Below are 26176 nucleotides of genomic sequence, written 5' to 3'. Positions count from 1 at the left end.
GCCATCCATAAACATTTTTTTTTTACATTTGTATGAAGCTGATATTATCTGCTTTTTATCTTAATGAATCTGCAAACAACTATCATAATGGACAACAATCTTTGATGCCAGAGATAGATTCAGATTTTACAGATCAGTTTCTGATACTTTTTGTCCCTGACCACAAGCGTTATCCTTCAATCTTTTTTCTCTTTTTTTCTACAGATTTAAACATTGTTAAAGGAGTACTAAAACGAGTCACATGCATGGCATTAAGTACTAACAAACAACATTAAGCACTAATGCAAAATTCTGTGTTATTATTCATGAAATATTTGTTCTTGCAATGCAAATGTGTGCATATTCACAGTCTATCCATGTAGCTACAGCTATTGTGTTTTTTTAGTATCTTCGATTCTTCATAACAGCCAGCAGGGATGGGGGAAGAGTGAAAGAACACATTCTTGGGCACCCATTAGATGTCTAGAGAAAGTACAGGCCAACAAATTACACCATAAAACTATATGGTCTTAAGCAGACGAAAGACACAAGGTGCAGGTAGGAAGGTTTAGAATGCCTTTAAAGAAACAGAAAGAAACAATTGAGAATTGAAACTTGAAGCATATACAGATGCATCTCAAAAAATGAGAATAATCAGACCCAACAATGCAGACGAGCTGAAGGCCACTATCAAAGCAACCTGGGCTTCCATAAGCCCTCAGCAGTGCCACAGGCTGATCGCCTCCATGCCACGCCGCATTGAGGCAGCAATTCATGCAAAAAGACTCCCTACCAAGTATTGAGTGCATACTATACTGTACATGGACATACTTATCAGTAAGCCAACATTTCTGTATTAAAAATCTTTTTTTTTATTGGTCTTATGTAATATTCTATATTTCTGAGAAACTGAATTTTGGGTTTTCATTAGCTGTAAGCCATAATCATCAAAATTAATAGAAAGAAAAGCTTAAAATATATCACTTTATGTGTAATTTATATAATACATGAGTTTCATTTTTTGAATTGAATTTCTGAAATAAATTAACTTTTTGATGATATTCAGTTTTTTGGAGATGCACCTGTATCTCATATTTGTTTTTGTTTTTTTAACTTTAGCTACGCTTTAAAGAGGTTCTATGCATTAAGGTGAAAAAAAAAACCTGTTGTAGAGGATCCCCCCAGCAACTACTTATACTTTAGAATCGAATAAAAGAAAGAGGGTGCACTGGCCTAGTACATTATCCAACAAATATTAACTAAGAAATGGTAAACAATTAAAATCTACTCACAAACAGGTGTGATAAAATGCACTCATCAAGCCACATGTGGCTGAACACTCCCAGCCTACCCTTGGTTCTTGCTGGCTGACGCGTTTCGAAGAAAAGTCCTTCTACAGAGCCCTTATACTTGCCTTATACTTACCTGAGCCAAATCTCGATCAAGTGATGCGCACGAGGGCAGCAGCTCTCTTAGCAATGCCCCTCTTAACAGGGCAGATTGATAGCAGTGGGAGCCATTGTCTCCAGCTCCAATCAAATAATATGGTAAGAGAGCAGGGAGAGTGTCAATACTATGGGGGCAGCGCCAGGAGCTTCAGCGTGGGCCAGAGAAGAGGGGAATCTGGGCTGCTCTGTGCAAAAAAAAATTGCACAGAGCACAAGTATGACATTTTTATTTTTTTTAATAAAAAAAAAAAAAAAAAAAAAAAATAGAGCCAATCACTTTAAGGATTGTAAAAAATACATCAGAAAACAAGGAATACCCACACTGGGGAAAAAGTAAATTGGAGGGACTGGAATCTTTTTGTCAAATAAAGTGCTGTTGCGGAGGGAACTGTTGGTTTTGTTGGACACAGATCATGTATATAGGTGGTGGACTACAGTTTAAGGTGTATGGGTAGCTTCATGAAATATGGCTAAAAAGCAATTAGATGGTTGCATATTTTGCAGATACATAATATTTATAAAACTATACCTTCCATTAGGTACACTTTCTAAAAAATTGTGTTCTACAAAGAATAGATTTTAAAAAAAATTGGGATGTCGTTTTTGCAATTCATACACTTCACAAATGATTTGTAATCTGTGCAGCCACCAAGGTTGTGGAACCATCCCGGCCCATAGCTGGACATTGAAGGCGCAGCAGTACACTGATCAGGTCATTCCTACGTTCTCTTCTGCTGAAAACATGCTCCCGGACATCACTGTACAAAACAAAAGAGCCTTATTTTCCCTGCCCTTTTCAATTGTGAGTTTTGCTGTGTAGGGGATTGCAGAAACCTTTTAATATCAAACCAGTTTCAGGTACTTATACTTTGTTGTATTTAAAAAAACACATTAAAATTATTTTGTACTGTACAGCTTTATAAAGAGTGAAGAATAAAAATTTGCATACACTGTAAAATATGACTGTGCTTTTCTAGCAAACATTAAAGCATTTGAAAAAACATGCTTACAGTAACCTGGATGTTAATAAATTTGCTCAAACCAGGCAGTCTTTGTCTTTCCCACAAATTCTATCAAGGTTTAATATTTCCACAGTATGAACCATCCTGGTTACATACAGTTTACTCATCCTTTCCATATACACTCTGATGCTCCATGACCAAGAACAGTTATGCAGAATATACATCGTAACACTAAACTCCAGCTGCTAAACACATTAGAAGAGCCTTTTCCAAGGTAATATTTGTCTACTGCTGTGAAATGGAATTAAACATTGGCAACTATTGTTCTGAGAAGGAACAATGCTTAGTGTTTCTGTATATTCCTGTTAGAAATTCCTTATATTCCAACATTTCATTCGAACAAAAATATATATCAAGGATTCAGACTGAATGCTAACAAATGCTCTACTTTGGCAAATTAAGATTTTATTTCATTAGAAAACAGTATTACGTTCCAGAAAAGTGTCATCATGAGCATAAAGCAAGAGCAATTTGTTTTATGTGATGTAGTGACATCAAGTGGTAATCATGTCATCGAATTGGCACCTTCAAATCTCAGCAGATCATGGGGGAAAACAATCTATTGGATGGACAAGGCTTTTCCAACAATCCGATATTAGTACAGCAAACTCCCCTGCTATGTTATGTGTTCTGAGAGGGGGACGGGGGACACCCGACCCCCCCCCCCCCCCCCCCCGCCGCCAGAACACTCTGGTTGGTGTTCTCAGCCACCAGCTGAGAGCACTGATCGGTTTTCTAGCATGCTCGTCCACCAGAAGCCAGCCATGTGGCCGGCTTTTGTTGGACCAGCTGCCACGCACATCGGCCCGTGTGTACTAGACTTTAGAGCAGGGGTAGGCAACGTCGGCCCTCCAGCTGTGGTGAATCTACAAATCCCACCATGCCTCTAGGAGTCATGCCTGTGATTGTCAGGGTCTTGCAATGTCTCATGGGACTTGTAATTTCATCACAGCTGGAGGGCCGAGGTTGCCTACCCCTGCTTTAGAGGATTACTATACAGGTATTGTTATTTATTAAAACTTGTTTTAGATTATTTGCAGAGCTCAAGGACTTTTTCTGGATGTACCCGTTAATACCTCCTAAAGTGTTTTGATCTGGTATTAATCCACATCATCATCACCTTATTTAGAGACTATATGCACATTTACAATATCACTTTACGAAATAAAACAATTACCTTCTTTGATAAAAAAAATAAAAGATAAAAAAAAAAAAAAAAAAATTAATAATGACACCATGAGAAGAGGGTATTGCAATCAATGAGAGTATCTCTACACTAAAGAAAGTACAAAGTGTGATAATAAACTCTTGGGCAGTAGCATAAGGACTTTCAGGAATATCTTGGGTTTGAATGGTGACCCATGGTATTAAATATTCACAAAAGGATACTGCGTGTCTTAAGCCTAGTACACACTAAGAAAATCGGATGAAAAATACCACTTTCGGAGCGACCGTATGATAATCTGATCCTTAGTACACAGCTTTTGAGAGTCGATCACAACAGTTCATGTAAAATTATACAAAGGGACAAGCACAAAATGCCAGAACTTACAGTTTTTATATAATCAGTACAGAATTAGTCCGAAAAAAAAATTGGAAGACCAAGACCACGCATGCTCAGAAACGACAGAATACATTCAAATACAACACATTACCAGCCCTCAAATTTTCCACCCGCCTACTTACATTTTGTGAGTGGAAAATGATGCCTGGCGAGCATGAGCTGCCTGGGAGCAGGGGGGGGGGGGGGGGGGAGCACCGCCGGCAGGCGGGGTTGAATGGGAGCAATTCGCCCAGGGGAAGATAGAGAGAGGGCGGCCGGATCATCACAGGGGAAGAGAGCGCGGAGGAAGAGGAGAGCTGTATTTCCCGCTGTAACAGCTTACATTTACATAGTTACATAGTAGGTGAGGTTGAAAAAAGACACAAGTCCAACCTATGTCTGTGATTATATGTCAGTATTACATTGTATATCCCTGTATGTTGCAGTTGTTCAGGTGCTTATCTAATAGTTATAGACAAGTAATAGTAAAAGAATAATAGACAGAATGCTGGTCCAATGCCTGTGTTCTGGCTGTCACAGGCGCCAGGTTAGGAGGCGGGACTGTGTGTGACCACGAGCGGCAGACCATTGAGCGGCAATTCAAATGTAAGCTGTTACAGCGGGCAATCCCCGCTCTGATCTGGACAGCTCTCCTCTTCCTCCATGCTCTCTTCTTCTGCACAGGTCACGCTGCAATGATGGGCACAGGTCAGCTGCAATGATGGGCACAGGTCACGCTGCAATGATGGGCACTGGTCACATCACAATGAGGGGCACAAGTGAGGCTGCATTGAGGGGCACAGGTGAGGCTGCATTGAGGGGCACAGGTGAGGCTGCATTGAGGGGCACAGGTGAAGCTGCATTGAGGGGCACAGGTGAGGCTGCATTGAGGGGCACTGATAAAGAAGTTGTTAATATTTATTTTTGTAACTTAATTCTGCATAAAACATTTAATTGTCAGTTCATGAGATAATTTATGAAGGCATGTTTAGGGGGGTATTAGAGGTGGGGTAGGGGTTGGATGGGGCAACTGGTGGCGAGTAACCCTTAAGGCCTGGCTAGTAGCTCAGGATTTTAAATGTTGAGCCCTGCATTACATCACTTCTGAAGTTGCATTCTGTCGTATGAGAATTTTCATAAATAAACCTCTTTAATTTCAATATGAGACCAGCATGCAATTAAAAAAAAAAAAAACAAACGATCATTTGTCCGATATTCTCATTGTGTGTACTAGGGCTTTAGGTTCCCAAAGTACCACCTGGATGTTCCACAATAATTTAGGGGTAATGATCTTTCAACACATTAAATAAAAGCTGAATTTGGTGGCAGAAGTGTGCAACGCTATGTTTTGAGGATTAAAAAAAAAAAAACAACAATCCAACAGAACATTATTCCAACTGTGAAGCATTAGGTTTTGAGGCTGCCTTGCGGCCTGGACAGTTTGTGATCATAGATAGAGCATTTAAATTTGTATTGAGAAGTCTTACTGGAAATGTCCAACAACTAAAACTTTGTAGGAAGTTGAAAAAGAAAGCAGGACAATGCCATGAAACACGGAAGTAAATCAACCAAAGACTTTAAAAGTTTGCATCCTGGAATAGCCAAGTCAGATTCCAGACCTCAACCCATTCAAGGTAATGTGGCTTGAACTGGATACATATGTTTACACAAAGATTGCCAAAGTGGTACACAAAGATTGCCAAAAATATCAGTGCGCTAAAACATTTTGTGGTCTAACATTCCACTTAAACATTGTACAAGCTAGATTAGCAGCAAAGGAAATGATTGGTACAGGATATTGCTGCTCCAAGAGGCAGCAGTTACGTCAATCCAACTCTAGGCATAAATGACATTTACATGCATTAAGCATCAATAATTTTACTTCTTAATCTTTGTTTCAAACACCTCTTCCTAAGCCATCTTGCAGTGTAATGGATCAAAGTCACATTTTCTTCTATGGGCCAAGCTAATTTCCTGCCCTGGGAACCAGACATTTTCCCCTTCTCATTATCTTCTTCAGCACTGGTCCCCACAACACCCTGTGAGTTCTTCTGCCTCTGGAGATTATAAGAGAGGACCTAGCCGCTGTGTCTTCTCCACCTACTGGAAGTGTCCACATCATGCAAGTAGTCATTTGGACATCCAAATTAGAACCCCAGGAAGAAACCAGTAGAAAAGAAAAGGATCAGGCCAGTGGCATCGCGTGACCACTGCTTCAAGGAAGTAAAATGGGAATTATTAAAACATTTTTTTTTCCATACTAGCATATAGAGGGGTTGGGAGGGGGAAGTAGGAGGGAGGTTTCTTATATCATGGAGTTGGGCTTTAGGGCAATGGGTTCTTCCTTGCCTAGACTTTTTTATTTCTTTTTTTAATGTGTTAAAAAACATGTACAAATATAGATTTTATGTGTTAGTTTAACCACGTATATAAACGTCCTGACGGCAAGTGGTTAATACCAGGATCATGGCTGCAGCCATGATCTCTGGTACTGTTTTTTTCAGCCGGCGATCAGCTGATATGTAAAAGTGGGTGGCTTTACAGCCGCAAGATCGCTTTTATGGCACTGGGAAGAACTACCCCTATCCTGCTGCCACCAGCGATGGTTTCTGAGCTCTTTCATTCTTCCAGGCAGCCTGGGACTGTGGTGAGGGGGTGGGAGGGCTTCCCGCAGAGATGGAGGAACATCCGTTCCTAGATCCCCTCTGTGAGGAATGATCCTGGAAGCGACAAGGATTTCATCACTGATGGTTTCAGAGCTCTCATTTCCTGGCGGTTACAAGTTATGTTTTCTATTAGTGTGACTTATTAGAGTACCACACTACATTTTAAAAGTTATTATTGCAGACATAAAGGTAAGTCTAAAAGGTCCAAAAACGTTTTCATGCATTTGTGGTTATGCAATCTTGAGCACATATGTATCTGTAAAAAAAAAAAATACTGTTTGCCAGTAATATCCTGTCTGTTGCCCATAATGACTCCATATAAAGCCAGCTTTTCCAATAGCGGTTTTCTAAAGTTAAGGGGGAAATCTGATACATACTAAAAAAGCAGAGGAGACTGAACACAGAAGTATCTGTGCAGGCTTTCAGATCAGAAAGCAGTAAATGCAAAATAGTGAAAGGAACACACAGAGAACCACAAAGCATCATATCCAGCGACCTCTGTTGGACTCAGAAAATGGCAGCCCGTCCATAGGGGGCACCGGTGCCGCCCATCCCACAAACACCCCCCCCCCCAGGCAGTCACAAAAAAAGAAAATTTTTTAAACATGGCCTTTTCAAAATAAAATAATATAATAATAAAAGTCCTTAAGTGCACTGTGTTCGGGCGCCGGACACAGTGCACTATGGGAAGCGAGACGTCTATGCAATCACGAGATTGCAGACGCGGTGATTCATTGGCGGGGTTTGGAGCTGCTTTGTGGCGCAATCCATCGCACCGAGCTGCATCCGCCCAGTGCCCATAGTATATAACTACGGGCGGGTGCTTTGTTCTCAGTGTGAGAACAAAGTCCCTTCCGGTGCCTGGCAGGGTACAAAAAGATGGCCGCCGCCTAATTCCCTTGTGTCCAGTGGAGAGGGGAGGCCACACAGAGAATGACAGGAAATAGCTGCAGCTGAAGGGGAAAGACAGACACGGCATGAAGGAGGGCTGTGATGCCAGGGACACGGATGTGAGGAGGACTCTGCTCTGCTGATGGGGACACAGATGTAAGCAGGGTCTCCGCTGATGGGGACACTGATGTAAGTAGGGGCTCCGCTGGGGACACTGATGTAAGGAGGAACTCTGCTGATGGGGACACAGATGTAAGGACAAACAAGATATTTGGGGGAACACCCTAAAAGATGCATTAAAAATGGTGCAGCCATAAGACCATACAACAGATTAAAAAATTACAGCGCACACATGCAAAAAAGACAATTACCTCCAGCAAGGGTCATCAGTGCCTCTCATTAGTGTCCACCTGTGTCATGGGTGGAGACCTCAGTTCTCCCATATAGAGGAGTGTATTGCTCCCATGGTTCAGAGAAGCAGGATCTCCCAGTCTATGGATAGTGTAGGACCCACTAGTCATGGGGTACTTTGTCGCAATAAGTGGGCTTAAGCACCATATAGCAATATGGTGTGACCAAATCCCCATATTTTTTGATAATGTTTTTTGAAAATGTCTAGGTGTTTTAAATAAACCTTGCAGGAGGTAAATGTCTTTTTTGCATGCATGCGCTGTAATATTTTGTTCTTTTACAAATGTAAGGAGGGACTCTGCTGGGGGCACCTGATGTAAGGAGGGACTCTGCTGGGGGCACCTGATGTAAGGAGGGACTCTGCTGGGGGCACCTGATGTAAGGAGGGACTCTGCTGGGGGCACCTGATGTAAGGAGGGACTCTGCTGGGGGCACCTGATGTAAGGAGGGATTCTGCTGGGGCACCTGACGTAAGGAGGGACTCCGCTGAGGGCTCTGGGGACACCTGATGTAAGGAGGGACTCCGCTGGGGGCACCTGATGTAAGGAGGGATTCCGCTGGGGGCACCTGATGTAAGGAGGGACTCCACTGGGGGCACCTGATGTAAGGAGGGACTCCGCTGGGGGCACCTGATGTAAGGAGGGACTTTGCTGCTGGGGGCACCTGATGTAAGGAGGGACTCCGCTAGGGGCACCCGATGGCATTTAGTGGCAGGCGACATGGCAGGTGACACGCTCAGGGCTCCCACTGATTCTGCATTATGGTGAGTTGAATGATTTCATTTTATATTACAATGTAATAATAGAAATAATGCGCTTCAATCATCCCGACACCATAACAACCATGGTGTCGGGATGATTGAAGTGCTAACACCAGGTGTTTGGAGTATCTTTATCTGCTGATTGTTAAACTTTCTAGAATACACATATATTTCTATTGTTGTGTAGAATCTGGGCATGCTGTCCCTCCCTCTCCCTCATTCATCTCAGATGCAAACCACACCCCTTTAAAGCCACACCATGTAAGCCACGCCCACTATTTTGCTGAAACCACAACCATTTTCGCCAAGTTAGAGGGGTCAACAAGGAAAGGCGGGGTCTGGCCCCCCCCATCCCAAAACTTCACCATCCGCCACTGTTGTAAACCCTTACATATACCCAGTGAAGTGATACATAGAGATAAAACCCACACTTATACATAAGTTGTACCTGCTTGTCTGCAGCCCTCTTCTCTACAGCCATTCAAAGTGGAAAACTTATACAGCTTGTCTGAGTGCTGATTTAAGGGAAGAGGTGTACCTACTTCCTTCACACAGGAACAGAACTGAGGCTGTCAATCAGCTGGAGCTTCCTCCTTGTCACCTTTTTTCTCTTGGTGTCAGAAAAACTAGTCATAAGTGATTCATGCTGATAACAGAGAAACGAAGCAGCAGACAGAAGTGACAGTGCTCTTAATTGAGACAAGTCCTCACTATAGAGCAGGGGTCTCAAACTGGCGGCCCTCCAGCTGTTGCGAAACTACAAGTCCCATGATGCTTTGCAAGGCTGACCGTTACAAGCATGACACCCACAGGTAGAGGCTTGATGGGACTTGTAGTTTCGCAACAGCTGGAGGGCCACCAGTTTGAGACCCCTGCTATAGAGGGATACTGTATGCTTTGTTTATATTTCATGTCTGAGGATTAAAACGACTTTAAAAACAGCAGAAAACAAATGCAGCCATCATTTCACAAAAATTGTATATATCGCGGCTTTGTCCTTACATGTGGTGGCTGCATTTGTGTTTTGTTTTTTTTTCCCCCAATCTTGCCAGGGTTTTTTGGAGTTTAGATATGCTTTAATTTCAGAATTAATAAAACCTCTCATTTTCAATTACTGCCACAAAGCCACCCCAATACTAATCACATTGCCGGAAAAAAAAAAAAAAAAAAGATTGTATATGAAAATAATATTCCGAGTTGTTTATATTTTCTCATCACAGATACGCTGATGTTTCCTAGAAATAAAAATTGCCAAGCTGGTCCTTATGCTGCGCACAGAAGCCAACCTATCTGTCTGTCAGTCAGATTGATCCAGCCAAGGACAAAACACAAGCTGGGAGCTGAAAATTATAGATGTGACTGTTAATTTATGGCAACCCACAGTGACAGAACTGCTGCTTACAAAGAAATTGATAGCCATGTCATATGTTTAAATCCACAAAAAGGCCTTGAAAACTGACATCTCATTTTCTTAGTTTTTTTTTTCCTTTTTAGCACTAATATACCAGATTTAATTATACACGCTCTGTTTTACTGCACTCTATTTCTCGGAAGTAGTAAATAATGCAAAACATTTTCTAATGAACAGTCTGCAATGATCTAATGTGATCCATGTTTCATATATGTTCTGACACCGTATTTCGAGTTTCTCTTAAGATAGTTTATAGTATGTCACTACAGGCTTTTTAACCTCTCTGAACAATGCAGATTCTAATCATCAAAGGCTAAAGAGGACACTAAAGCTGTGATTTAACAATGAACTGCAGGAAACCTGCTACTAACTTAATAAATCAGTGGTCTCCAAACTGGGGCCTTTTGAATGCCTTTATCTGGCCCTTAAGGCTCTTTTTACCTCCCACTGATACGAGCCACTATTCCTCCCACTGACACCAACAATGGGGCACTATTCCTCCCACTGACACCAATGACGGGGCACTATTCCTCCCACTGACACCAATGATGGGCCACTATTCCTCCCACTGACACCAATGACGGGGCACTATTCCTCCCACTGACACCAATGACGGGGCACTATTCCTCCCACTGACACCAACAATGGGGCACTATTCCTCCCACTGACACCAATGATGGGGCACTATTCCTCCCACTGACACCAATGATGGGCAACTATTCCGCCCACTGACAACAAAGACGGGGCACTATTCCTCCCACTGACACCAACAATGGGGCACTATTCCTCCCACTGACACCAATGACGGGGCACTATTCCTCCCACTGACACCAATGATGGGCCACTATTCCTCCCACTGACACCAATGACGGGGCACTATTCCTCCCACTGACACCAATGACGGGGCACTATTCTTCCCACTGACACCAATGACGGGCACTATTCCTCCCACTGACACCAATGACGGGGCACTATTCCTCCCACTGACACCAACAATGGGGCAATATTCCTCCCACTGACACCAATGACGGGGCACTATTCCTCCCACTGACACCAATGACGGGCCACTATTCCTCCCACTGACACCAACGACGGGGCACTATTCCTCCCACTGACACCAACAATGGGGCACTATTCCTCCCACTGACACCAATGACGGGGTACTATTCCTCCCACTGACACCAACAATGGGGCACTATTCCTCCCACTGACACCAATGACGGGGCACTATTCCTCCCACTGACACCAACAACGGGGCACTATTCCTCCCACTGACACCAATGACAGGGGGCATTATTCTTCCTACTGACACCGATGGGGCACTGTTCCTCCCACTGACACCAATGATGGGGCACTATTCCTCCCACTGACACCAACAATGGGATTCTATTCCTCCCACTGACACCAGTGAAGGGGGCACTATTCCTCCCACGTACACCAATGACGGGCCACTATTCCTCACACTGACACCAATGTTGGGCCACTATTCTTCCCACTGACACCAATGATGGGCCACTATTCCTCCCACTGACACCATTGGGTGCGATTACTCCCACTGATGCCAAGAAAATTTCCACTCTCACTGGCCACAGTTCAGCCCCCTAAAGTCTGAAGGACAGTAAACTGACTCTTTGTTTAGAAGGTTTGGAGACCCCCCGATATAGATAAAATACAAATATTGGAATTATTGTACCTGTCAAAGGTTTTGAAATTCTTATCAGACAGTCTTGTTATCTAGAGACCCCTGCAACCAAGGAGACAGTTTCCTCTAGTAAAGTTACTGTCACTAAATGATCTCATGGTCCAAAAATCATTCTCTCACATCAACTTTGAAATTATCCTGTAATTCATTAAATGGTTTCTTACAGTGTTTTTCCTCCGGGTAACATCCTCCAAAAGCAACCAAATGTATCCTTTTCCTCCTCACATCCCTTATTTGGAATGAGCAGTGTATGTTAGTTGCAGTCATGTACACTGCTCTATGCACACTACCAATCCTATAGTCCATCTCAGGAGCGGATAAGAGATGATGGCCACGTTTCTACATACAGTAAGACACTGGAGAATGTACATAGCCACCCTCTGGCAGGATAATGAATAACAGCAGGAAAAAAAAAAAAAAAAAAAAGAATTTGAAGATTTGAAGCCAAGAGCAATAAAGGATCCTTTTTGGAGTTAGGATTACATACTTGAATAGAATTTTTTTAAACTATAGTTCAATGTCACTTTGGAATTGAACTCAAGGAAAAAAAAATTTTTTCTAACCTGTGTTGTGTACAATCTCTAATGATGCTTATCCTAGGTCCAGATCACTGCTGTGTAAAGTGAAAATCCTACTTTCGGAAATGTCGGCCGGTACAGTCAGTGCTGAGACTGAGACAGTTATGAGTGCTACAGCTCCATACAGTGAAGGGTTCCTGTTGGTTACCTGTCCCTATTCTTCCCTTGCCCTTTCACAGAATGATTGTATTTTGTTTACAGAATACAAGGCGGTTTGTGGATGGACATGGGGAGAGAAGAGAAAGTAAATGACAAGGATTTGTACTAGAGGTCGACCGATATGGGTTTTTCTCTGGCCGATGCCGATATTTAGAAATCGCAGTGGCCGATATATGATGCCGATTTTTTTGGGCCGATATGTTAGGCCGATTTTTTTTTTCTTCTTCCCGTCATCTCATAAAATCTAACAGTTAGACCCCTTTCACACTGGGGCGTTTTTCACGCGATTTACAGGCGCTATTTTTAGCCCAAAAACGGCTCCCCTGCAGTCTCAGTGTTAAAGCCCGAGTGCTTTCACACTGAGGCGATGCGCTGGCAGGATGTAAAAAAAAGTCCTGCCAGCAGCATCTTTGGAGTGGTGCATACCACTGCTCCACCACTCCTGCCCATTGAAATGAATGCGCACCGCTGCCGAAGCGCCTGCACAGCGTTTCGGCAGCGGCGCATTTAACCCCTTCCTCGGCCGCTAGCTGGATTATAAGCTCCCCGCTAGCAGCCGAATGGCGCCGCTAAAATTACGATAAAGTGCCGCTAAAACTAGCAGTGTTTTACCGTCAACGCATGCCTGCTCCAGTGTGAAAGCAACCTTAGTAATAAGTGATACAAATTTTTTTTTTTAAATTTAAACATTTATTAAACAAAACAAACCTCCAACCAGTACACTTGTATGTATAATTTAGATTTAAAAAAAAAAAAAAAAAAAAAAAAACTATATCTTAAATATTAAATACACAAAAACAGGTCATCAAAACTTTTGGACGAAAAAAATGGGCTAACTTTACTGCTTAGTTTTTTTAATTCATTAGTGTATTTTTAAAAAAAAAATTGCGTTTAAAAGACCGCTGCGCAAATACCGTGTGACATAAAATATTGCAACAACCGCTATTTTATTCCCTAGGGTCTCTGCTAAAAAAAAAATTATATATTATATATATATTATATATATATATATATATATATATATATATATATATATATATATATATATATATATATATATATAATGTTTGGGGGTTTGAAGTGATTTTCTAGCAGAAAATACAGGATTTTTACTTGTAAGCAACAAGCGTCAGAAAAGTCTTTAAATGGTTAAACTGAGAACTTCTACACACTGAGTTCCGCTCGGTTCACACTAGGGGCGGCACGACTTGCAGGTCGCCTCTGTATAGAAGTCTATGCAAGTCGCCCCAAGTCGCCCCCAAAGTAGTACAGGAACCTTTTTCTAAGTCGGAGCGACTTGTGTCGCTCCGATTAGAACGGTTCCATTGTACAGAACGGGATGCGACTTGTCAGGCGACTAGGTCGCCTGACAAGTCGCCCCCGTGTGAACCGGCACTTAAGCTCATTCAGAAGTGTAAACATTGTATCTCTTCAGGTTCTTTTTATCAGATTTGGCAGGCTGCCCAGAGAAGGAGAGAAGTCGCTTCACAGAAGATTTCAGGCAACTTGTATTGACTTCTATTACAGAAGTCATTTGCAAGTCGAGCTGAAGTTATAATCGGCCTTTTTTATCAGCATAATCGTCTGATGCCGATTAAATAAAAAACGCCAAATATCGGCCGATATAGCAGCCGGCCGATATATCGGTCGACCTCTAATTTGTACCTTACACAGCAGTATTCCAGTTCTGGAGCAAATATCATTAAAAGGGAACTGGTTTTCTTCCCTGGAGTTCCACTTTAAACAAGTTTAATCACCTATCCACCCCAGGCTACTGGCTGAACAGTAAAGGAGCAGAACCACCTTGAAGAAGTTATTTATGCGCTGTTGACAGTCAATTATAGCACTACTATTTGCACAGTGTTGCCAGACAGCATTGGGCCTCCCTCTTCCCTTCTGCTGTACAGGTACATGTAGCTCCCAGTTAAGAAATTCAGCTTGCTGGTTGAGCAATTCAGCTTACTAGGTCACCTCTCTGCCTCCAGTCTTCATTAGTAAAGCTGAGACAGGAAGCAATAATGATAAAACAAAAAGTAGCAGTAATCTTATTTGTTGGTCAAAATCACAAAACCTTTGGCATGTAAAAAAAAAAAAAACTTAAACATATGTGTAATTCAATCATTTACTCATAGAATTCCACTTTAAGAATTAGTTCTTTACAGATGACTTGTCAAATTAATATAAAAGTTTCTTAGCACAGTTTGAAAAAGAAAAAAACGACCTAATCTGTTTCCACTGTGCAGGCAATATATTGTGCAAATACTGTATTAGCAAATACATGTTAATATCAATCTGCCACATTTAGAAAATGCTTAAAGCCTAGTACACACTATTTATTTTTTTTCATTCAACTCTGCAAGCCGAACGAAAAAAAAACTGAAGAGCTCGGGAGGAGCCACTGTACTAACTATGCATTGTTAGTACCCCACCGGTCTATTGTGTTTTGACAGGGGGACTGCCTTCCCACCAGAACACACCGGTTGCCGTTCTCAGCCATTGACTGAGAGCGCTGATTGGTTGCAGATCAGCAGCCTTTTTTGAGGCATACCCCAGCTTCTGTTGGACCGGCTGGCGTACACAGTTTCTATTAAAACGGCCAATGCCACCCGATATTTGGCCTGTGCGTGTGGCCCTTTAAGGTGTAGTCCCTAACTCTAAACTATATGTGCTCTGCTCCCAACTATGAGACACATATAGTAATGCATAGATTGAGAAAAGGCTTACCTGGAGACAAAAGCCCATATACCAGAAGCCCAATGTTGCTCAAGAAAGCTGGAGACCGCCAGTGTGTGTCTGCAACAGTCTAGCAAAGCAACAAGGGCCGCAGCTCTGAGCAACTAAAAACTAGCAAAATGGGGAGAGGTGCACACGGGCTGGGCAATGTAAGGCCCCTTTCACATGGGCACACCACATGGGTCCACCTGTCAGTTTTTTAGGTGGACCAGCTTGGACCATCCATTGCCCTCTATGGAGCAGTGGATGTAAACATTTACACCAATCCATTAAAAACAGACGGATGGGGGATCTGTTCACCATCCGTCTGGCGAATTGGATGAAAGTGGGATGTAAATGGACAGGCAGTCTGTTCAGATCTGACTGCCTATAGAGGAAAGTGGGTTGTGCCCATGTCCACTCTGCATAAGTGGAGCTGACAGACCTGAGCAGGCAGATCCGCTGGTTGAGTCCGCTTGTGTGAAAGAGACAGTGTAACATGTACTGTACATGAAACATTAGATACATTTGTCTTACCTGTCATCAATCTTTGGGCTTCATAGGGTTCCATGTAGCCATTGTTTTCAGTTATCACACCTTTGTTCTTCTGTTCGTTTTTGGCATCGAAGGGATCAGAGTAGTCATCAGCCATCGCAACCTGAAAGAAGAGGAAAATAATACTCATTATCTAAAGTTCACTACTTCTTGCTTTTGAAGCTGTTGCCATAAAACAAAATAGAAGCTGTTTTTATGTGTTTGGAAACCTAGTGCATTAGAAAGGATGCACATCTAAGAACTCCAAAAAATATTGTAGGGTGCCATCAGACAAAAAAAACAAAAAAAACCAAAACACAATTTAACTTAAAAGGGAGCTGTCAGCATAGAAATAGGAGAGCTCTAAAAATGCCTTGTTTTTGTGAGTGCATGTTCTGGGGCGGTCATCGTTATCCTTCACTAAATGCTTGCTTCTTTCTGCATAGACCATTGCTGCTGTGAAGATAGGATGAAGCAGCATGAACCTTCAAATATTGAAAAATCAGCAATGGAAGCTCCCATACTTGTATCCCAATATATTCACCCTAATAAACGATCTTTAAAAGGCAACTATAATGGCTTTGGGTCACTGGTTTTGGGTAAATTGGATTTTTCTAATCACTAAATATAAAAGTTTGTTTACAATAAAAAAAAAAAGTAAATAAAGGAAAAGGATACCCAGAGCACTGTGGGTTATCTAATGAGACACCACTATGCAAGTACTTCATTTTGAACCAAGCTATCGCTTACTGAAACCTCAGAGGAAGGAAATGTTACGCTTACACATGTTGCCTTCGGGCTGAACAAGAAAAAAAAAAAAAAAAAATGCTATCAACACTAAACAGTGCTGATGGAGGAACCCCCCTGCTGTGTTCTGATAACCAATGGTGTATGTTGGAATACCCAAACATTGGCTGCATCAGATTGGATGCAGCTTCCACCCTGATCCTTCAATTCAAAAAGAAGGCTAACAACGCAACCCACATAGCAAATTTTGACTGATTCGTTAAGAACCGGCTGAAATTCACACAGTGCGTGGACAGCATTATGCCTCAACCACAGTCACATTGAAGCTGAAAACGTTTCTATGCTCTTCAAATCCAGGTAAAAGAAAGAGAAGTTGGGTAAGTATTGTATAAGGCCAGGACCTAAGCATGGAGATACAAGGGGTAAGACAAAGTACCTCCAAGATGGCCATCACCCTCACTACAGACGATAAATCACTGCACTATAGCATGTAACAGAATGAACATTGGGAAGATCTAAATACAGTAAAGGAGAACAAAGATGGGTGGGAAAAGAAAAAAATAGATCCAAAAATGGAACAAAAGGCTTACTAGAAAATTCAATATGCTGCACAATGATCATGAAAATGTGTGCATTGAAAAGTGATATTCATTATATGGCCGTCTTTAATTCCATACAACTCTCTAATTCTAACATGGCACTTTATATTCATTTCTGCTAGGGCTTGTCTGGCTCTTCCTGTTAAAATACCAAAATGTAAAATACCCAGCTCATTAGAATTTATAGTGGAATATTTTTCTCTTTTTACTATGACAGTTTTCCACCTGCCTGACATGGTTTTCCTTCACAATTACAGATATATTAACTTCACTTGGATTATATGTTAATGACTACTGGGGCATATACATCCACTGTGCCCCTGGCAACTTCAACCAAAAGCTGATTTTTTTTTAGTACATTTTACTGGCAGCAGCTTTTCGTTTAAACCCAAAGACCCTTCCAGCTAATAAAAGTATTATTACATTTGGTGACTGCAAAGCATGTTAACGTTGATGAAAATAGCAGTGCCTTTGGCTAGATTAAAAATAGTGTCTGCACACAAAACACAAAGCATTTCAACGTTTTCTATGGCAAGTCATGTTGGGACACTGTAGAAAAAGGAAGAGGAGTTCTAGGAACTCATGTCTATAGTTCTATAGATGGGTAGCACAGTGATTAGCACTTTTGTCTTGCAGCACTGCATTTAGGGCACTATCTGCATGGAGTTTGTACAATATATGGTCCCTGTGTCTGCATAGGAGTCTCCTGTTTCCACATATAATCCTTTGACTCCCCCTGTTTCAATGTGGTTTTAACCCATCTCGTTTACATAAGAAGCTATTAGGTCATGTAATTCTTCAGCTTCTGCAGAAAAGCCATTAAAGCATTTGAAACTTTTTTTTTATAAAATTTGGCAAACATGGATGGAATTATTAATTTTGTAGCAGAATTGGAATGACATTATTAAAAATATAAGTAGACCTTTTTGACAAGAACTGTGTGCAAATATATATTTCTGAATGTCGGAGATGCTTCTCTGTTAAGCTAGTACAGATGGCTTGAGTCTGAACTCTACGATTTCAGTGATGTACGGTCATAACTTCGTATTATCCGTTCTGACGTTCTGTTTTTTGGCTGTTAATAGTTCTTTTTGTTAATCAATGAGACATAACAGCCCTTGTGTGCAATAATAAAAGACAAAGAAAAAGTAAAACGACACCAGTGGGAAAAAGTTGAGAAACTATACGGAATTTACTGCACTGCTTAGGTGGCTTCATGGTGGCTTCCAGCAAGATCTTGGGATCGCTGAGGGTCCCAAATCAAAAGGAATTCTACATTGTGCGTCTTCTTGGGAAATTTGGGATTCTCAGCATTCTCATGATCTTGCCAGAAAGATCATGACATCACCACCTCCAGTGCAGAAGTTGGCTGTAAGGCAAGTAGGTTTTCTAACTTTTGCATGTAGGCCAAGGAGGAATGAATAAGCAGATAATGACTGGGTAAGTCCCATTTACCACCAATTCTTCTACATACGGGCTGTTCAAAACAACAAATGTAAGAATTCAATGGATGAATGAAAAGTTTAGTATAACAAAACAGCTTTCTTATTTAAATAATACATTATGTAAAGAGATATACTGTAAACCTCTAGACAAGTGGTCTCCAAACTGCGGCCCGGGGGCCAGATGCAGCCCTTTGCTTGCTTTTATCCGACCCTTGGGGCACCATTTCATCCACTAATACCAACAATGGAGCATAATTCCCCCACTGACACTAATGAAGGGGCACAATTCCTCCCAATGACACCAACAAAGGGGCACAATTTCTCCCAATGGCACCAACGATGGGACTCAACAACATCAACGATGGGGCACAAATCCTCTGAATGACAGCAACAATGGGGTGCAATTTCTCTCAATGACACCAGCAATAGGGCCCAATTACATCAATGAAGGGGTACAATTCATCCCGTCAACACCAATGATGGGGCGCAATTACTCCCACTGAAACAAACAATGGGGCACTATTTTTTTTACCACTGACATCGGGATCTTTTCTACCCCCAATAGCCACAGTCCGACCCCTCTAAAGTCTGAAGGACAGTAAACTGGCCCGTTGTTTAGAAAGTTTGGAGACCCCTGGTCTAGACTAAAAAGAGGGACAAATGAGGTGGAAAGAGGGACAGAGGGATTTCCTTTAAAATAAGGGACATCCCTTGAAATGAGGGACAGTTGGGAGCTATGGAATAGTTCTTATTATGGTAGCAATATTTTGTTATCATTGCAGTATTGTATTGCTTCCTCATTTCAGCCAAAGATATGATGTATATGTAGACATTATTTAATCTGTGTTTTGCATACAAGAAAAAAAAATAAAAAACAACATGGGGACATTTACGACAGTTGCGCTTTTTCACAGTATGCAAAACATTTGCAGCACTTAATCTTCCTGTTGCAGCTGAACTTTTGCATGTGGCTCACCACTGCCTATTTTCCTAATCTATGTGCCAACACATACTGGTCTGCTTTAGCAAATCTATGAGGACTTCAAACTAGTTTGTGGCAGAATTAAGATCTGATAAATAATTAAGGCGTGGTGTAGACCACTTCTTAAACAGGCGCAGAAGGCAGATTTTAGGTAAATTGGAATATTCTGGAGAAATTCTGTGGCAAACCTGTAGCATTTCTGCCGAACATGAGAAATGCCCAAGTATAGCAATTCTGTTTGACATTTTTAGACAAAGCTACAAGCTCAAAGGATTTTGAATCTATGGGGATGATTTACTAAAAGAAAAAAGGCTGTCCACTTTGCAAAGTAATTTTCACTTTGTAGTGGAATTATCCCCAAGCTTAGTGCAGTGGTCTCTAAACTGGAGACTGAATGTGGCGCTTTGCTCGCCTTTATCCAGTCCTTGGGGCACTATTCCTCTGAACTTTTCCTCTGAACTCTCAACTGATACCAGGAATGGGGCACAGTTTACTCCCACTGACACCAGGGCATTTTCTACTCCCACAGGCCACAGTCTGGTCCCCAAAGCCGGAAGCACAGAAAACTGGCCCTTTGTTCAGAAAGTTTGGAGCTCTCTGGCTTAGTGAATGAGGGGAAAAAAATACAGTTTTTTTTTTCCTTGCATGTATTTGTGTATTCTTTGCAAAGTGAATTTCCACCACAATTGCTAAGCTAAGCAAACATTCCCTTAGAAAGTGAACTGCATACAGTATTTGCCTTCCGTAAATTCACCCCAAGGAATGTGACTTGATTATTACTTTGATAATTTATAATAATATTTTTATTACCATTTTTAAATGCACCCTCATGGTTCTTATTGGAAAAAAAAAAGTTGCTGCTCTGTTTATGATCAGATTTAAATACCCAGACGTGAGATGACTTTCAACCAATCCAGCCATCGATATATAGCTTCTAAAGGAAAACAGTAAGTCTGCACTATAAGTGGGCCAAAACAGGTATCTGCGGTTTACTTCCCCCAACTTTTAGTTTGCACTTAGGCCTCATTCACATGAGTGATGAGGCTTGTTGTCAAGACCAGAATCTGAACCCATGACTTTTGCTGCATCAGGCAGTAGATTTTCTTGCTGAGCCACCTGAGATGCTGGCCGGCATTGTGTCTGATTCTTTGGATAATCTTGCTTTCTTTCTGGTGAACCTTGAATCCCTTGCTCCTCCCTTGAACTTCCTATTTAAGCCATGCCTTTGCACTGTTTGCCAGATTATTGCGCTTTCTCCAGCCAATGTCTTGTTCCTTTGCCTACCTGCAGCTGTCTTCATCTCCACTCGTTATCAACCTTTGGCTTGTTCCCCAACTATGCTTCTGCTAGATCCCAACCTGCAACCACTTGTTACCGATCTTTGGCTTGTTTACTGACTACACTTCTGCTTCATCCCGACTTGTTATATCTGCTACTGGACCCTGGCTTGCTCACCTCCTGGTGGGGCAATCCCTGCTATAACTACTGGTCTCCAAGCCTGACCCCCTGACCTTGACACCCATAGCCTGAATAGGCCTTGAATTCATGTAAATGAGGCTTAAAAGTAAAAAAAAGTCGCCCAAGTCATCTTATAAATTCAGTGACCTTTCAATCAACAAAAGGGAACAGTTTTTTTTCCTGGATCACACAAAATGTAACATTTAGAATATACAGAATATTTCAAACTGTCATAGGTGTAGAAATGAGGTAAGAACTGACGTAATGAGAGGGCGTTACATTTTAGCGAAAGGTCACAGTGCAATGGTGCTATTCAAATACCTACACATTGTAAACATCCAAGTGTGGCCCATAATACCTCTATTTGTACATGATAAATGCTCTTGAGCGATCAAACACTGCTAGGGTCATTTCAATGCTTTCAGCTGCTACAACTTGTCACCTTTAGTAAACCAGGACAACAGGTATATCTCCATCTTGAGTTTGCCAAGAGAGCAGTTTTGTTTGTAAGGGCTTAATGCCTTTGCTTAGCTAATGAAAAAATAAACAAAGAACTTTGGAGAGTCAAGGATTGTGAGATAACAGCGGAAAAGAATACACAGCCCACACATTTTCTTTCCAATGGCTTTTAAATTAAGAAGCAAAAGAGCAATGTAAACATCACTTTCCTAGTTAGGCCCAATGGCCCCAGAATTGCCTTTTAATGAATATTTTCACCTAAGATATTGCACACACACACAACAAAGCCTCAATTAACTGCAATGCTGCTGTGTTATAAAATGTAGTGAAACGTTGATTAAAAAAAAAAAACACATCGCAGTAGTGACAAGTGGAGATTAATGGCACTCTTATATGCTATAAAATACTATAATATTCACTGCCTACACATAACAGCATATTAAAAGGCATTTTCTAAGAAAAGGAGAAATCGCCTGTTTAAGGCCTCTCTGCACACCAAGGTGGAGGAATACTCAGCTTCTACAGCCTTACAACAAAGACCACCCCTGCCCCCTGCATTCTGGCCCAAAAAGGACATGCTAGTGGCAGACATATCTTTGTTACAATAAGCAGGGATCCCCAACTATCCAACAGACAAGTAATTCCCATCTTCCCAGGAAAGCTCCTTGGTTTAACAAAAGGCGTCTCCAAACTACCGCACATGAGCCAAAACTGGTCTGCAGCAATATTTTATCTAGCTCTCTGATGCAAAAGGGGACTTTGATGGGGACCTTAATCTCCAGGGGTGGGGGGGACTCTCACGCAAGCGGGTACTCTAATGTAAGGGGGACTTTAATGGGGACACTGATATAGGGGGGCTCTTATAGGGCCAAGTTTATCTGGAATTTCTTTGATATGATTTACTTTTACTTTAGTTTTTTTTTTTTTTCTGTTGATCCAAATTATATTCTGCTGATTAAAAAAAAAAACTACACTAAATTACCATATGAATCTATAGAGGCATTCGAAGACACATTTTAGATATTAGCCAAGGATTGCATTGCACCATCTACCATGTAACTAAAGATGACCTGACATTTAATATTGTTTTGTCCAACTTTCTCTACAATTCTCCTGTTAATACACTACATTCAGCCTCAAAAGCAGGGCTTTTTTTTCCCAGCAGGAACTAGGGGGAACTCAGTTCCACCACATCTGGTTCAGGTCTTCTGCTCCCTGCTCACCACTATCACTTGTAACACTGAAGTCCAGCTTCTGCATTTACAAGTGATATCTTATCTCAGGTGCCCAGGGTTCAGTGCAGTTATGGGCAGGAGAGGATGCGTGGTAGGCTGCACCCTCTGTGGTCTCCATTTTTTCCCTGGTGACCAGTTGTTGATGCTCCTACTGCATGATCTCCCTTGCAAGTGACTGTAGTATAGTATAGTATGCTGGGAGGTACTACAGCCGGATAGGTGTTTCAGCTTAATATTGCAACAAAGGTAAGACATATGACAGATGGTGGAGCTTTTAAGGAGGGGGGAGAAAATGAGGGCAGTGGAGGGAGTTGTATGCAGAGGGATAAGCTACGATTTGATGCCATTTGGCGGGTATGTGTGTGTGACGGGCATGGTTAAGTTCCTGCACCTATTCTCTGAGAAAAAAAGCCCTGCTCAAAAGAATTGTTTGCATCCTCAGAAACTCTAGTTGCTTTATAATGGAAGACCAAAAAAGCTTTACGTAGTCCAACCGACTTAAACCGACAACAGCAATCAGGAAAAAAAATCCTTGGATCAGCGTTCTGCTATGTATTTTTGATTTTTGTTTGCTTTGAGAAACATTCAGTTAAAATATTCTATACTTGTAACAGAGATGCTCAATGCCATTTATTAAGGTTTTAAATCTATTAATGTAGTTGCTCTTCTCAGCATCCTTTGCAGTGAAATCACATCTTTGGCCAAAACAGAACTGAATATTAAAGATGTGGCTGTATATATGCTTTGTGTATTAATGTAATTACATCTAATTCAAAGAGTTGTATATATGCTTTGTGTAGTAATCTAATTCAAAATGGCTTTCAAAGAGTTTTGTTCTAGCTTTAGAACATACAGTCTAGTACTGCATGCTGGTATTCACTGAAAGATAACGGAGGATTACCTGTAAATCTTATAGATCATTTCTGAATAATCACATTTCTCCATGTATGGCTAGCTTTAGTGTAAGCTATTGTAACTTGGATAACATATTCAGAATTCCAGTTCACTTAATAAAATTGTCCAGTATAAGATAACATCCACTATTATGTGCATTACCAATGGGCATCCAGCACACACACACACACTAGTATGTCATATTCCTCCCCACTTGTCAGCAATGGATGACTGGCTGCTTATTGATAGAAGTGATAATAGTCTAAAGTCCACCAACTCCATTTAGTATTATTATGAAGTCACCTGCTGAATGAGAACATTTTCAGTGGCCAAAAACGTAACAATTTGGAAGTCAAAGCCCTCTTTTTGTAAACCTTTTTTTTTTTTTTAAATATGGGATTTTATTTAAATTTTTTTTTAATAATACTTACCTAAGTGGATGCTGCATCTGTCTCCCGTCGGCTCCAACACCAAAAACAGAGCAATCAAACACCGGTGATCGCTTGGATCTCACAGCTCTCTGAGCAGAGAGCTGGTCTGTGGAGGTGGCAGGCGCAGCCAGCTCAGACTCTCAGCAGCTCACTGAGAGGCTAAGCCCGCTGCCGGTCCAGGTGTGTGGGCGGATCACGACCATATTTTTGCGATCTTTGACTGAGCCTGGACCGGCTTGGTAATGTCAGTCGACAGCAGGCTTCAGTCTACTTTCTGCTGAAAACGGGTCACAGGAGTTCAGAAGGAACTGCACTCTTGTGATTCACAGGAGAAGTACAGCCAAATGAGCTTAATTGTGTTGAAAATTAGGAAACATTGCTAATATAATGACTGCTGCAATGTTTGAACATGCATGCACACACTTAAAAATTTGTGATAAAATTGTGTTCTTACCAAAAACCGTAACACCTCCTTTTAGGTCCATTATTGCCGTAGCAAGTCCAAAGTAAGGCTACTCTTACATGACTCAAATTTAGTTTGGCACCACAAAATGATTTGAACAATCAACTGAACTAGGTGTAAAATTCTTTGCGAACAATGACTGCATCCAATCAGATGCAGTCACAATTTGTATATTTACCCATGGGTGGCTGTCTGAATAAAATAGCAGGAAGGAGAGATTTCTCATCCACACTGTTTAATGTGGCAGGGGGAATCAAGTAATTTTCTCTCGTTCAGCCCATGGACTGAGCGTGGAAAATCTAAACATGTATGGCCACATGTAGTAATGAAGGAATCAAAATAGATTTTTCCATGCACGTTAAAAAGTGCAGAAGAAGGAATCTCCTCTGCTGGCTATTTTATTCTGACAATTTGCACAGGTGGCCTTTAGAATACCCAAGCAGTAACTGCATCTGAATGGATGCAGTCACTGAGCGCTTGCCAATTTTCCACCCAACTCCTTTGAGAAAATTTAAGGTGTGTGGTGCCAACAAGCCAGCCAAAGACGGTTCAAATCTGTCAGTTTAGCAGAGACTGGCTGAGATTTGAACCGTGTATGGGGAGCCTGAATGCACCCAAGTTGATCAATCAACTTCAGTACAACAAGCTTGTCGGATTTTTCATGCAATTAATGCTAGTGGCTTTTGTAGCAGCTAACAGTAATCAATATGTTCTCCCAGCGGGGACAGCTTCCCCTGCCGGGAGAACACAATGGCTCCACGGGAGGTGAAACAGTGAGTCAGTGTTGATGGAGGAATCAAGTGGTTTTCTTTCCTGCAACCAAAGAAAATTGCTCCGTCTATGGCTGGCTTAACTCTTATACTTGTTCACTGTATGCTGCTATTAACATGTCTGTTATCCTGACCAAAAAAAAAAAACCAATTGCAAATCTAAAAAGTTATTCCCACAGGATTATGAAAAGTGATAAAGACTTGATTAAATTGGTTGATTATTGGTTGATTAAATTGATTGGTTATGCTTTTAATCTTTTTTTTTAATTTTGTAATCTGCAGAATATTACCTCTGGCTCTGCATTAAACTTTTTCTTTTTTGTGGGTAATTACCATCCTGCTGTAGGATAATGTTATACTTTTTGAAAGGTGGTCAAAAAGCAGGAGGAATTTTTGTGTCACTAAATACAGAGATTGATTGACCTCTGCTTAGAATTCAACTGTCTTTTCAGTGATGTATACACAAGCAGTAATCAGAAGGCCTGTCACAGGCTTTGCACACTGTACAGAGACAACAATGTGCATCAGCCAGCAGTAATTTCATGTCAAGATAGAAAAAAGGGTAGGTTTATCCGTGAAAGCCCTGGAGCTGAACCACCATCCATTCCCTTTGTGATGCTGGCTTGTCACGAGCAGATGGATGGTGTCTCGGGCTCCCTGCTGAATCCACAAACTCCACATGCTAAAGCTGTAATAGTCACCTTACTTCCAATTATCTGCACTTAAAGGGACAGGCTCAAGTGCCAGGCAGAAAAAAAGGCAAAATGCCCGTAAAAGCAGCTCAAAATTGCCAATGCTTTTAACGATGCCTTTAATAATGCATTCAATGGACCTGTAGTCACTAATTAATATTTTCTGACTCCATGGTTCATAAAAT

The 26176-nt window shown here is 41.4% G+C and overlaps 1 protein-coding gene across 1 annotated transcript in view; it reads right to left on the bottom strand.

Annotated features, from left to right (window-relative positions):
- The window catches only part of SHB (SH2 domain containing adaptor protein B), a 327625-nt gene that overhangs the window by 201937 nt on the left and 99512 nt on the right, over positions 1-26176 (bottom strand). Inside the window, exon 2 of the mRNA XM_073591234.1 lies at positions 15820-15940. Within this exon, the coding sequence (XP_073447335.1) occupies positions 15820-15940 (121 nt within the window). The remainder of the gene's footprint in view (positions 1-15819; positions 15941-26176) is intronic.

The sequence above is a fragment of the Aquarana catesbeiana genome, linkage group LG01 (assembly GCF_042186555.1).
Source record: "Aquarana catesbeiana isolate 2022-GZ linkage group LG01, ASM4218655v1, whole genome shotgun sequence".
Classification (NCBI taxonomy): domain Eukaryota; kingdom Metazoa; phylum Chordata; class Amphibia; order Anura; family Ranidae; genus Aquarana; species Aquarana catesbeiana.
The sequence above is the reverse complement of the archived record's forward strand: the minus strand, read 5'-3'. Positions and strand labels throughout refer to the sequence as shown.